This window comes from Symphalangus syndactylus, chromosome 5, assembly GCF_028878055.3.
Source record: "Symphalangus syndactylus isolate Jambi chromosome 5, NHGRI_mSymSyn1-v2.1_pri, whole genome shotgun sequence".
NCBI lineage: Eukaryota > Metazoa > Chordata > Mammalia > Primates > Hylobatidae > Symphalangus > Symphalangus syndactylus.
The window spans coordinates 95,787,120-95,801,867 of NC_072427.2; the positions used below are offsets into that span (position 1 = coordinate 95,787,120).

Below are 14,748 nucleotides of genomic sequence, written 5' to 3' on the forward strand. Positions count from 1 at the left end.
TATTTCGTGCCCCCCTGAGCTTCCTGAATTATCGTGCTCTTTCTAATGGTTTTGCAATTGATTCTCTTATTTTTTCCAATCATACAGTCAATGATTGTTTTTGCCTCCTTCTTTCTAGTTTTTGTACCTCTTCCCCACTCTTGTCTAATTGAATTTGTAATTCCCCAGTGCAATACTAAATGGCGGTGGTGATAATGGGTAATTGTGTCTTATTTCTGACTAAACTGGGGTGCTTCTGTTATTTCAGCATAGTGGCGGAATTATAGGCGGGAGCCACCATGCCCAGGCTTTCTGTGATTAACTTTTTGAAGAGCCACTATATTCTCTTCCATAGCAGATGCATCATATTATATTCCCACCAGCAGTGTATGATGGCTGCTGTGGGGAAATATGACATTTCCCCACATCTGCACCAGCAACTGTTAATTCCTTTTTATGTGTGAAGTGGTATCTCATTGTGGTTTAATTTGTGTTTCTTTCGTTACTAATGATTCTGGGCATCTTTTCATGTGCTTGTTAGCAATTCATTCTGGTGATTATTTTTAATCATACCTTCTTATAATATACTCAGTCCTTCGTTTTTCAGGAAATATCTATTGATCATCTAATATAGGTGAAGATAAAAGAGGAATATTACTAATTTTTCTGCCTATCCCAACCACCTTTTCTGGCAATTCTTTCTACAGAAGGATCTTCTCCCCAACCTCCTTATTGCCGATTTCTACATATTATTTCTTTTTTTATGGCTCAAATCCCAGTATTTTTTTTTACTGTTTATTGCTTGCTTACTTTTTTTTGCTTCTCTTCCCACTAGATATAAGTTCCATGAGGGCAACTAATCTGTCTATCTTGTTCTGTTTGTAACCCCAGCACTTACCTAGTGCAGTATCGGACTGGCAGACAGTAAGCTTTAATAAATATTTTAAAATAAATATCTGAATGAATGAACCACAATAAGTTCAGTTTTATTCGCGATGACTCCCCTATAGGATATGCATAATAATGATAGACTTAAGGACTTATATTTATATCTACATGTGTTAGTTTTCAGAAACTGCTATCATCAATTGAGGTAGGAAGTTGGACTTGACTCCAAAGGCAGGGCTCGGATACTGGACCATATTAAGGACTAGCTAAAACAGGTACAGGGCGGAAGCACCTTTCCATAGGACACTCCCACCAGTGTGTGCCACACACTATGGAGTTCACCGGAAGTTGTGGCCCCTTTCCATGGCAACAACCCGACAACCTGAAAATTAGCACTCTTTTTCTAAAATTTCCTGCATAATCTGCCCCTTAATTTGCATATAATTAAAAGGATATAAGTAGGACTACAGAACTGCCTTCTAGCTGCTACTCTGGGCACACTGCCTATGGGGTAGCCCTGCTCTGCAAACAGCAGCACCTCTGCTTCTGCTGTCCACTGCTGCTTCAACAAAAGTTGCTGTCTAATGCCACCAGCTTGCCCTTGAATTCCTTCCTGGATGAAGCCAAGAACCCTCTCAGGCTACAACCCAATTTGGGGGCTTGCCTGCCCTGCACCAAAATAACCACAAACTTGGTGGATTAGAAAAACAGATGTCTAGTGTCTCTTAGTTCTAGAGACCAGCTCAAAATCAAAGCGTTGGCAGGACGCTACTCCCTGTGAAGGCTCTAGGGGAGGACCTTTTCTTGCTTCTCCCAACCCCTGGTGGCTCTAGGCATTCTGTGGCTTGAGGCTGCATCACTCCAATCCCTGCCTCCATCTTCACATGGCCTTCTTCCCTGTGTCTCTTTCTTGTCCTTTTCTGTCTCTTATAAGGACATTTGCCATTGGATACAAGGTCCACTGTAATCCAGGATGATCTCACCTCAAGATTCTCACCTTACTTACTTCTGCAAGAGCCTTTATTCCAAATAAGGTCACATGCTGAGGTTCCAGGTGAACATATCTTTTAGGGAGACACCGTTCAACCCACTGCACCAACTAATTAAGCTCTGCACATTCTACGTTCTAAAAATCTCTCGGATCCATTGACTTCTCTCCAGACTTGCTGCCACTCCTTCTTTCAAATACTGTCATCTCCTGCCTGGATTATGCCTGCAGCTGCCTAACTTGTTTCTCTGCCTCCAGTTCTGTGCTTGTTCAATCCACACTCTGTGATGCAGCTGGAGTGATCTAAAACAGGCGGGTTTTGTCTTTTGCTGAGCATGTGCTGCAGACCGGCTCCATCGCTGGCCCCCATCTTAATGCTACAGTGATTGCCCACAGCAGGTTCCTGACTTAGGCTAGTCAGAGCTGTGCCCTGGGATTTTCCTGGCTGAACAGGCAGGAACTTACCTCTCTGCCATCTACTGGTGGAACTGTTGAGGTGTGAGTCTGAGCACCAAGTGCCACAGCTTGTGTGCTTCTCTGCAGTCGGGGGAAATTAGGCTGCAGAGAGAGGCAGAGATGGAAGACAGGAGGGGGACAGAGAACCCTGGGGATCCTCCTCCCTGCATCCAGCCCCTTGGCTAGCCCTCCCCTTCCTCTCTCTTCCTCACATGAACCAGTAAACTCTCCCTTGTTGCTAACTCTGCTTGAGATGTGGCTCTGCACTCCGGAGCATCCCGACTGTAACCATCATCCTTACAGACAAGACTCGTGGGATCTGATAACCACACAGCTTTATTTCTGCCCCCACTGTTTCTTTAAATCTCTTCTGCGGGCCCTACATACACTGGAGTTTGATCTTGCCCTGCACCTATAGTCATGATAGGTTGGAAAATATAGTCTTAATTCAGTAATTAAGATGAGCAGTCTTATGTCATAAACAAAATTCTGAATTTGATTTAAGGTTAGGGCTCCTCCCTGTCCCAGCTAGGACCCGCTGTGGGCAGGAGAACTGCAGCTGGGAGAGTGGGCAGCTCAGCTGGTATCTTCCTTTCATTGGGACTCTTCTGTTTCTGCTCCCATGCCCCAAACCCCCTAGATTTGTAAACTGTGGCTTCTGGCCAGCTGGATTGGCTTACACCTGTAATCCCAGAACTTTGGGAGGCTGAGGTGGGTGGATCACCTGAGGTCAGGAGTTCGAGACCAGTCTGGCCAACAAGGTGAAACCCCTAGCTCTACTAAAAATGCAAAAATTAGTTGGGCATGGTGGCAGGCAACTTTAGTCCCAGCTACTCAGGAGACTGAGGCAGGAGAATCGCTTGAACCTAGGAGATGGAGGTTGTAGTGAGCGAAGATCACACCACCGAACTCCAGATTGGGCAACAGAGCAAGACTCCCTCAAGAAAAAAAACAAAAAACGAACTGCAGCTTCTGAGCTCCCCAGGACTGAAGCTAGGAAAAGGAGAGAGCAGAGGGAGCAGAACAGTCTTGTCTGTCTGTCTGTTCTGTGACGTAAACTAGTAGAGGCAAGTGTTTAGAGCTAATGCCTTCCCTGTGGGCACATTCTTGAAGTCTCAGAAGACCCTGAAGCATCATCTGGCCAACTGCACCAGGCCGGTGTTCAACAGCAGCCTCATGTGGCAGCTAGAAGCAACAGCACAGAGGAGTGCTCAGATGCTAGTCCTCTCTGATTGGCTGAGGACGCCAGGCCAACCACCCTACTCATTCTGGACAAAGCCACTTGGAGTCCTGGCCAACCTGGGAGGCTTTAAGAGGGAGGTGAATATAGGTTGTCCTGCCAGCCAGGCAGCCGAGGACGCAAGTAATTAACTGAGAGAAGAAATGAGCTGTGACAATATTTGCCCTCTTGGGCTTGGGGAGTCATTCCACAAATGTCATCATATGTTATTCCTTTTTTTTTTTTTTTTTTTTTTTACAGCGGAGGGATGAAGTGACTTGGCTGCAATCCCACAATTAGTAAATGATCAAGTCCTGACTGGAACATGGTTCTTCCAGTTCTAAAGGCCATGAGCTTTCCTTTGAACCTCCCTAGAGCTGAGTCCCTAAATGCTGGATAAGAGAAAAATGAAGTTAAAAGGAAGGACAAAGGTGACATATAAATTAAAGATTTTAAACATATGCGATGCCTCTTTGACCTCCAGCAGAGGGAAATCCTCTGGAGTCTGTGCTCTTAGCCAGGAGGGGATGCAGGACATCCTTTATCTGGAGACGCAGGGCAAGGAAGAGACTCAGTTGTTCTTCTCAGGGGTCCTTCACCGTCATTTTTAATGTCTTTTTGCACTGCAGGGCATCGGAGCTGACTGATGAGGTCTGCCTCCTCTAGAAAATTCTCCTTGGAAAGAATGTCAAGTGTGGATATGAACATTTATTTGTTGACATTTTAAAAATGCCAATACTGACCCCCTGAAATGCAAAGTCACTTCTTTTCTTTTTAAAATTTCTTTTGGAGTCAAGTCCACACCATTGCCACCTTTGCTCCCAATTTAGACACCTTTCTTTGAAGCTGACTGGCTTCTCAGTGGACAAAAAAAGCCATTGCCCTCTGGGAGAGTTGGGTCTTCGATGTCAAGGGGATTGCAGGATATTGGAATTCATTCTCCCAGAACTGTAGCTCATACAAATATTTACCAGGCGAGTGGCTTTGCTTGGTTGCGTTCAGGGCAATATTTGTCTAGACTGAATCAGAGGCCTAAGGAAGGAGGTATCCACAAGTCAGAAGAAAATTCTTGGCCCTCGTGCTGATACAGGTTGTTCCATTTCACTGTTATGTAAGCACAGGGGAATGACTGGAGGCGGGCGTCATCCACACGGCATAGGGAAGCAGGCAGCTGCAGGGCCCCACACTGACCGTGATCCTGACCGCTCTCCCCCAAGGGACAGGGACACTCTTTGTGAGATGGCACCATGTGGCCAGATATAGAATCCTTTAAAAATAGTATTTGCATTTTTCCATGAATACCTTAAACTTTGTTTTCCCACCATCTATCAGGGCTTTCTACATTAAAGAAACAACAGGGAAGCCGGGTGTGGTGGCACGCCTCTGTAATCCCAGCTACTCAGGAGGCTGAGCAGAAGAATCGCTTGAACCTGGGAGTCAGGGGCTGCAGTGAGCCGAGATCGCACCACTGCACTCCAGCCTGGGTGACAGAGCAAGACAAGAAAAGAAGAGAGAAAAAACAAACAAACAAACAACAACAACAACAAAAAATAAGACAACAGGAAGAGGTTTATATTGAAGCAGACGATGCATACAAAAAAGTGCCTGTGCACAAGGCTACAGCTCTATGAAGTGTCTCAAATTGAACAAACCTGTAAAACAGAATATGACCAGCACCCAGAGTTCCCCTCATGCCCTCGTCATTGACCCTCCCCTGAAAAGTATCCACTATCCTGCCTTTTAACATCAGAATTGGTTTTGCCCAACAGGGAGAGTTTAAGATCATGGATATGCCTTGGCAGTGAGAGTTTATGATTTAACCTTTAGGGAAGTGATGGAGACAGTTCACCACACAGGATCCTGGGTCTGGCGTGAAGCTGACATTCAGGGTATGGAAGAATGACTTTGGTGTGGATGACCCACCTCTGGCACCTATGAGCTATGGGATATTGGGCCAGTCATTTCCCTGAGCCTGAGTGTCCTCTCTTTAAATGGGGATAATTCTCCTGCCTCGCAGGATTCTGGGAGGTGTGGGAAGCACTTGACACAGATCTATTCCCTAACATCAGTGCCCCTTCGACAAGCGGACTAGACAGGACTTTCCATGGAGCAGAATGGCTGCTCAACAAAAGGCCATCTTTCCTTCTGTCTCATGATTATTTTGTAACTTATGATTCCCCACATCTCATGCCAACATTCTCCTGAGCTGAATGTTAAATCTATTGACTTCACAAATGACACACTCTCCAAAGCCTCCATCTCTGGCACATTGGCTGCCCAGTGTGCTCTCCCTCTTCTGTTCAGATACCTCCCCAGAGAGCGGCTCTTCCCACACAGAGCCCCAGGCTTCTCTCCTGCCTTCTCAGGACCAAGGACATAAGATCCTGCTCATCCTTCACCACCTTCACCATGCAGATGAGGAAACTGAGGCTCACAAAGATGAGGGGGCTGGCCCAGGGTCATGCAGCAAGGACATGGCTGGGGCCAGAGCCCTGACTCCCAGCCCTCATCACTGCCACCAGCCCCTTATTAACACGGGTCAGGTGCTCTCCCCTCCCACCTCCCACTGTCAGTGTCCAAACCCCTTGTCTGTGTGGCAGAGCGGGGATGCCACGGTCCATCCCATAGCAAGAGACAGCAGGAGCCAAATGAATCTTCAACAAAGATATCTAACAAATGGGTGCATTTATTATTGAATAGGTAATACACATATGGTTAAAAATATTTAAAGCATAAAAATATTTAGTGAGGGCTCTCCCTCCCACACCTGCCATATATCTACCTGGTTCTCTCCTCCAATAGGTAACTCCTCTTCTTAATTTCTTGGACATTCCACTGGTGTTTTAAATGCTTACAGTGGCAAAATCAGATATATATATATATGCTTCCTCTCAATTTTTTGATACATGGTAACATGCTCTCTTCTTTACCTTCTGCATTTAACAACACACCTTAGAGAGCTTTATACATCAGTACATAAATAGCTTCCTCATTCTTTTTCACAGCTGTGTAATACTCCATTGTATATGCATATTATAATTTTTTTTTTTTTTGAGATGGAGTTTCGCTCTTGTTGCCCAGGCTGGAGTGCAATGGCACAACCTCTGCTCACCGCAACCTCCGCCTACTGGGTTCAAGCAATTCTCCTGCCTCAGCCTCCCGAGTAGCTGGGATTACAGGCATGCTCCACTATCCCCGGCTAATTTTTTGTATTTTTAATAGAGACAGGGTTTCTCCATGTTGGTCAGGCTGGTCTCAAACTCCCGACCTCAGGTGATACACCCACCTCGGCCTCTCAAAGTGCTGGGATTACAGGCATGAGCCATTGTGCCCAGCTTGTATAATTTTTAACAGTTTTATTGAAATATAATTCATATGCCATAAAATTCATCCATTTAAAGTATACATTCAATTTTTTTGTATATTCACAGATTGTGTACAGCCAGCACCACAATTTTAGAATAGTTTTATTACCCCTCCAAAAATGCTATATACCCTTAGTTTTCACCCCCAATCCCTCCTGCTAGTCAATCTACTTTCTATCTTTGTAGATTTGCCTATTCTTGGCATTTCATATAAATGAAATCCTACAATATGTAGTCCTTTGTGACTGACTTCTTTTATTTAGCACAATGTTTGCAAGTTTCATCCGTGTTATAGCATATATCAGTACTTCATTCCTGTTTATTGCTGAATAATATTCCATTGTATGGATAAACCACATTTTATGTATTCATTCGTCAGTTGATAGATATTTGGGTTGTTTCCATTTTTTGCTGTTACAGATAATGCTGCTTTGAACATGTGTGTTCAAGTTTTTGCGTGAACTTATGCTTTTATTTCTCCTGGGAAGATACCCAGGAGTAGAACTGCTGGATCATATGGCTTATTTTATAACTTACTTACCCAGTACCCCATTGATGGAAATTTCATCAAATTGTATTTTAAAAACCAGCAACCATCACAAACGTGGCACGTTAGAGTGCTAGAGTGAAGATTAGGAAGAAATGGAGCTGGAAACAATGGTTGGATGATTGAACTTGCCAGTCTTCCAACTTTTCCTTCCCTGCTCCTGGGGAAACTTTACCCCCAGACACTTACTCTAGCACTTTCCAATTAAGCCTACCTCAACTCCAATGGGATCTGTGACTCTGGGAAAGAGAAGAGCCGTTTCTCACCACCCGGCACAGGAGCCCAATGCCCACTGACCCCTCAGGGAAAGCCCGAGGCCCCTCAGGTGTGTCACCCTGGGGGTGTCACTTCCTTCCTGTCTGGGTTTCCTCATCTGGGAGACTGTCCAGAGGAAGCTGGTGACTCTTGACCATGGAGTTTCCTGGCCCTATGATGACAGATCTCTGCCACACCTGGCCATCTACCACACCTGCAACAGGTGCAGAACACAGGGGAATTCAATAGCCATCCAAGCTCTAAGCTGAGAGCCAGCCTCAAGGAGAGCTTCTGGCCACCTCAGTTCATGATGGGACCTGGGAGAGCTGGAGATTCCTTAATACCAGCACGTTTTAAAAAATTGTTTTTATTTAGAACTTCTTAACAAGTCAAAGCTGGGAAGTGCTTTCTGTTCTGATGCAACAGAAGACACAGCAAATCAGATCCTCTGATTAACTGCATGAAAGCAAAGTCATTCACTTACTAAGTTTCTGTTTGGTGCTGCCCTAAGATTGTTGGAAGATCACATTACTCCCCACTCTGGAAACTCAGTGCAGCTCAACCGCAGTAGGACTGATCCTTCCCTAAGAGACAGAGTTCTCCTTTCATCATCTTCCCCTTCTGTGCATGGTAGCCGCTTGAACTTGCCCCTCCAAGAGTCAAGGACAAGACCACCCATGGAATGTGAGTACTCAGCTACAATGCAAGGATGGGCAGTTTGAGATTTACTTACATATTTCACGTCATTAAATTACAAGTACAAAATGGCACAGAGGAAAAAGTTTCTCTCTTCTACAGGATATGTTTGTCCATTAAGATACAACCTAACTTACTTTTACCTTTGTAAGAAAGGTAAAATGTAATGTATTGCAGTAATTAATATAGTGAGTTTCTTTCATGTAGAAAATGGACTGGTTTTTCAATAATTTAATGTTCTGTGTGTAGTTCGTAGTTGGGGATATTTTATTTGTATTTGAATATATTGCATCATTCTGTGACAATTTCTAGAAAGTTCTATGAGTTTATACATGTGTTCTGAGTTTCAATAAGTTCTCTTGCCCTAATATAAGGATATTGTGTTCTTGTTGGGTTGATTTGCTGTTTGTTTGTTGTAATAATTACGGGAATTTTTCACCTTCCTTACTTTAATGTCTCAAACTATTCCACCAAACAATGGTGTAAATTTATGCTTGTGGTGTTGTTTCTTGCGAGTGACTAATTTATGTAATTAAATCTGTTCATTTGTCCTGGGCTTTGTCACATGTAGTTTGAAAAGTAATTTTTAAATAGTTTCTTTCTTCATCTAAAAGTAATAAGCTCATTCACTCATTCTGGCAACTAACTATAATAAAAAACACTGGCCTCTCTGAGTCTTGGCGTTAGCAAAATGAATTAGCAACAAACAAACAACTATCAAATGGGAAGCATTTTGGAGCACCTTTGTTCTACCCAGCAGGCTACGAGATTGATCCTATGATGTGTTTTTAAATACATCTGTGTTCACATAGAGCAAGAAATGGGGGCTTGAGCCAGTAAGGCCACACTGGGAAGCATCTCACAGGATTGCACTCTGCATCTCTGGTTTTCATTGTTTCATTTTCTCCACCAGCTCTCCAAGCAGAGAAAACTGTTTTGAATTAAACAGCAATTGAGATCTTCATCTTCTGGTCTTACAAGGGCACACAATGTCTTTACCCAGGGGCACTTCACCAGGGAGACTAGAAAAGTACCAACTTGTACACTCTTTCTTTTCAAAAATAGGTATACACGGTACTAAGTGTATAAAAGGGCATACAGTGAAAAATATATCTTCTTCCCCCAGGTTTCTTCCTCAGAGGCAATTGCAGATACTAATTTCTTATTCATTCTTCCAGAGATGTTCTATACATACAAAAACTACAAGCAAATAACATATAACTTCCCCCTTTTTTACTAGTGGCATTGCAGAGCATATCACCATTAGCTTATTTTTTCACTTATTAACATTCAGTACCATAAAAAACTCCTTATTGCTTTTTATGACTGAATAGTACTCCACTGCATGGAGGTTCCAAAATGTATTTCACCATTCCTCAGTTAGTGCTATTCAGGCTGCTCCCAAGCATTCATCATCACAAGCAGGACTGCAATGACTAACCTTCAGCATATATTGTTTCTAGATGTTCTGGAGCATCTTTAGGATAGTTTCCTAGAGATAGAATTGCTGGGTCAAAGGTAAGTGCATTTGTCATGCTCATAGATCTTGTCCGTGTGCCCTCCATGTTGGTTGCATGAATTTACCAGCAATTATACAATTAAAATTCTCCTTGGAAAAAATGTCAAGTGTGGATATGAACATTTATTTGTTGACATTTTAAAAATGCCAATCCTGACCCCCTGAAATGCAGAGGCACTTGTTTCTTGTCTTTAAAAAAAATTTTTTTGGAGTCAAGTCCACGTCGTTGCCACCTTTGCTCCCAATTTAGACACTTTTCTCCTAAGCTGGACAAAAGAACAAAAAAAGCCATTTTTTTGTTAGTTTATTCTGAAACATCATGAATTTGCAAATCCAACAGGTAACAAAATGCTATCTAGTTATTATCTTAATTCGCATTTTCCTTATATGAGTGCTATTGAGAAGCTCTTCTTATGTTGAATATTCATTTTTTCCCTATGAACTATTTGTCCATATCTTTTGCACATTTTTCTACTGCAGTTTTAAACTTTTTCTTACAGAACTGAAGGCCATTTAGAAAATCAGTGATATAAATTGCACTTTGTCATCTGCCTCTTGGTTTTATGGTATGAAATAGCTTAATTTTTTTATGTAGTTGAATTTGATTTCTATTTCTTCTTTGTTTCTTCTGAATTTTTGTTATGCGTAAAAGAATATTCCACTCTGAGATGATAAAGAAAAAATCTGCCATGCTGTACTCTGTACTATAAATTATTTCACTTTTTATGTTAAAATATTTTATTTATCTGGGCTGTTTTTTTTTTTTTTAATCTGGACCGATTTATCTGGTCATATGGTGGAGAGATGTGGATCTAATGCTATTTCCCCCAAGCTACATATTGAATAATTCATCTTTTCCTACCGATCAGAAATGCTCCTTTATTAGCTAGCTATCAAATTCTAATTCCTAACTATTGATGCTGTTTTTACTCTGTTTCATTGGTCTGCTTCTCTGTGTTTTCAGTATCACACTATTTTAGCTGTTGTAGTTTTATTTTTTATTTTTTTATTTTTTAAGACAGAGTCTCGCTCTGTCGCCCAGGCTGGAGTGCAGTGGCCTGATCTTGGCTCACTGCAACCTCTACCTCCTGGACTCAAGCAATTCTCTTCCCTCAGCCTCCCTAGTAGCTGGAACTACAGGCGTGTGCCACCACGCCTGTTTAATTTGTGTATTTTTAGTAAAGACGGGGTTTCACCATTTTGGCAGGGCTGGTCTTGAACTCCTGACCTCAGGTGATCCACCTGCCTCAGCCTCCCAAAGTGCTGGGATTACAGGTGTGAGCCACCATGCCCACACTGTTGTAGTTTTATAGGGAGAGTTGTACCTGGTTCTGAAGAACCCCCAACCCACACACTCTGCAAAGCCCAGCAAGTCCCAGCTGGGCTGTGTGCATATAAAGCTTTCATTCATTGAAAAAAAGGTAAATTAGTTTTTATGGCTGGCTGATTTAAAATTTGTTGCTAGGCTAATTCATTAATCATTCTTTTTATTCAGATTTTTTTTCTAATTAGTCTTGACAGTTGATTTTTCTTTTTCTTTTACTTTCTTTCTTTTTTTGTTTTCTGTTTTTTGTTTTCTTTAAATAGGGTCCCATGCTGGAATGTAGTGGTGTGAACACAGCTCACTGCAGCCTCAACCTCCTGGGCTCAAGTGATCCTCCAGCCTCAGCGTCCTGAGTAGTTAGGACCACAGGCTTGCACAGCACACCTGGCTAATTTTTTTATTTCTTGTAGAGACAGGGTCTTGTCATGTTGGCCAGGCTGGTCTCAACCTCCTGGGCTCAAGCAGTCTTCCCACCTTAGCCTCCCAAAGTTCTGGGATTACAGGCTTGAGACACCACACCCGGCCAACAGTTGATTTTTCTAAATGAATAGTTTATTGATTTCACAAAGAAATCCTATTGCTGTTTTTATGGCAATTATGTTTCTTGTGTAAATTATCTGAGGGATAACTGACATCTTTATGATGTCGTGTCTCTTATTCAAGAACTTAAGTGTTTTTCTGGGCACAGTGGCTCCTGCCTGTAATCCTAGTGCTTGGGAGGCTAAGGTGAGGGGAGCTGTTGAGACCAAGAATTCAAAACCAGCCTGGTCAACATGGCAAGACCCCATCTCAACAACAAAAAAAAAAACGAGAGAGAGAGAAAAAAGAAAAAATTACCCCGGCATGGTGCTGCATGTCTATTTGTGAGGCTGAGGCAGGAGGATCGATTGAGCCCAAGAGTTTGAGGCTGTAGTAAGTTATGATCATGCCACTGCATTCCAGCCTGGGTGACAGAGAGAAACTCTGTCTCTCTAGAAACAAACAAACAAAACAGAAAACAAGAACAACAACAACAAAATAGTGTTTTGGACTCTTTTGATTTTTAAAAATATATTGACATACCTGTTGTTACACTCCTGCTCATGCCTCAGAGAAGGCCTCTTTGAGCAGCGCCACATTTTCACGGATATGAGGGCTCCATTCTCCTTGGTGTGGCCAGGCAGCCCTCAGCCTAGGACACTGGATCTCATCCGGACCTCTCTGTTTCTCAGGGGCCAGGTGGACTCCCCATGAAGCCTCCAACCAGACCCAGGCCAGCACCCTCCTGGGGCTCCTGCTGGGTGACCACACAGAGGGGAGGAATGACACCAACTCCACCAGGGCTCTGAAGGTGCCAGACGGAACTAGCGCTGCCTGGTATATCCTCACCATCATCGGCATCTACGCGGTGATTTTCGTCTTCCGGCTGGCCAGCAACATCCTCAGAAAGAATGACAAGTCCTTAGAAGATGTTTATTACTCAAATCTGACCTCTGAACTCAAAATGAAAGGGCTCCAGGGCAAGGTCGCCAAGTGCTCCACACTGACTATCAGCAACAGAGCTGTGCTGCAGCCCTGCCAGGCCCACGTGGGGGCAACGGGCGGGAGCAGCGGGCCCCAAACCGCAACCCCAGAGACCCCCTGAGAGTCAAGGCCAGGAGGCCTTCCCCAGGGTGGCCCCAGACTTCTTGGAGGGGAGCAGCTTTGGGTTTACTTGGAGCCCTTGAGGGGGACTGGGGGTGCATCGCTGACAAGGGGTGCTTCTGGCTGCTAGTTTGTGACCAGAGCCAGCAACCCAGTTCCTTCTCAGGCTTCCAGGTGCTTCGAGAAGAGAGAGCGGGGCAGCGGTTTCTAGCCAAATTCAATCTTCACTGGCAAAGCCTGTGCTCTGGGGAGGAGCACTGTCCACTGTTCTCGGAGGAATCCGGGAGACTCCTGGGGGCATACAAGGAGGTGACCCCTTGTCATGGAAAGAAGAGTGAACTTGGAGTCGGTCCTGGGTTAAAATTCAACTTCTGGAGAGTCACATAAACTGAGCAGCTAGTTGCTCACCTGAGACATCTAGGGTTTGGAGACAGATGGTTTTAAAAGGCTATTTTATTTCAAAGACTCTGGCTTGAATATAGGACCAAAGTTGTTAATATCAGAAGTTGGAAATTCTTCATTTTCATTGAAAGAATTAGGTACGTCAAAAAAAGCACTGGAGCTGGGTGTGGTGGCTCATGCCTGAATCCCAGCATTTAGAGACCCTGAGGCAGCAGGATCACTTGAGCCCAGAAGACTGAGTCCAGCCTGGGCAACCTAGGGAGACCCTGTTTCTACAAAAAAAAAAAAAAAAAAAAGTTTTGCTTTGTTTTGTTTTGTTTTCAGACAGAGTTTGCTCTTGTTGCCCAGGCTGGAGTGCAATGGCACAATCTCAGCTCACTGCAACCTCTGCCTCCTGGATTCAAACAATTCTCTTACCTCAGCCTCCTGAGTAGCTGGGACTACAGGCATGTGCCACCACGCCTGGCTAATTTTTTTGTATTTTTAGTAGAGATGAGGTTTCACCATTTTGGCCAGTCTGGTCTCGATCTCCTGACCTTGTGATCCGCCTGCCTTGGCCTCCCAAAGTGCTGGGATTACAGGCATGAGCCACTGCGCCCAGCCAAAAAATGTTTAAAACACATTAGCCAGGCATGTGCCTGTGGTCCCAGGTACTGAGGTGGGAGGATTGCTTGAGCTTGGGAAGTCGAGGCTGCAGTAAGCTGTGATCATGCCACTGCACTCAAGCTTGGGTGACAGAGTGAGACCCTGTCTCAAAAAAAAAATTTTTTTTTAAAGAAAAAAAGCATTAATTGTGGAGTCAGAAGAACCAAACTCTAGTCTGGGTTTGATTATCAGTCACTCTGGTGTCCTTTCACACATCACTTCGCTTCTCTAGAACTTAGTCTCCATACAGATAAAATGAGGCTAATGATGTCAGATCTGCCAACCTTACCAAGTAGATGAGATCTAATGAAACCATGCATGTGAATGTATTTTGAAAAGTAAAATAAGTATGTAAATATAAGCCTTGTTGTGGTAAGTGGTGATGGTGGTTCTAGGTGATGCTGATGGTTTTGGTGGTGGTGATGGTTTATGTTGATGGCGGCGTTGGTGTTGGTGATGTTATTGGTGGTGGTTATGACGTTAATGGTGGTGGTGTCGGTGGTGGTGGTTGATGTTGGCATTAATGGTGGTGGTGATGATGCTATTCTGAAACAGGAAATGACTAATTCATTGACAATTAGTCTCTAAGCAATGGCTGTATTGTCTTGTTCCACAAGAGAATTCCGTCTGCATGTCAGTTGATGACCTGTGCTATCAATTGAATCCATGAGATTTTCCCTGTGGACGTTTTTAGATTTCCTTACATTAGATATCATATGCTTCACTCAAGTGGTTTACAAATACCTGTTACTTATATACTTTTCTTTGTCTAAAAAAGAGATAAGATCTTGTCTAGATGACTGATTAACTTAGGGAGATTGTGATTAACAGAATTTCTACAA

At 43.5% G+C, this 14,748-nt stretch overlaps 1 protein-coding gene and 1 long non-coding RNA gene across 2 annotated transcripts; one reads left to right on the plus strand and one right to left on the minus strand.

Annotated features, from left to right (window-relative positions):
• Positions 1 to 6,198: 6,198 nt before the first annotated feature.
• LOC134736653 (uncharacterized) lies at positions 6,199 to 12,704 on the minus strand. The gene is made up of 2 exons (XR_010120789.1): positions 12,299 to 12,704; positions 6,199 to 10,178 (listed from the first exon to the last, which is right to left on the minus strand). It is a non-coding gene; the product is annotated as an uncharacterized lncRNA (long non-coding RNA).
• SMIM34 (small integral membrane protein 34) lies at positions 7,781 to 13,548 on the plus strand. Its single transcript, XM_055279604.2, has 2 exons — positions 7,781 to 8,381; positions 12,448 to 13,548. The coding sequence occupies exons 1-2, from the start codon at positions 8,375 to 8,377 to the stop codon at positions 12,858 to 12,860; spliced, it is 420 nt and encodes a 139-aa protein (XP_055135579.2). The 5' UTR covers positions 7,781 to 8,374; the 3' UTR covers positions 12,861 to 13,548.
• Positions 13,549 to 14,748: the final 1,200 nt, after the last annotated feature.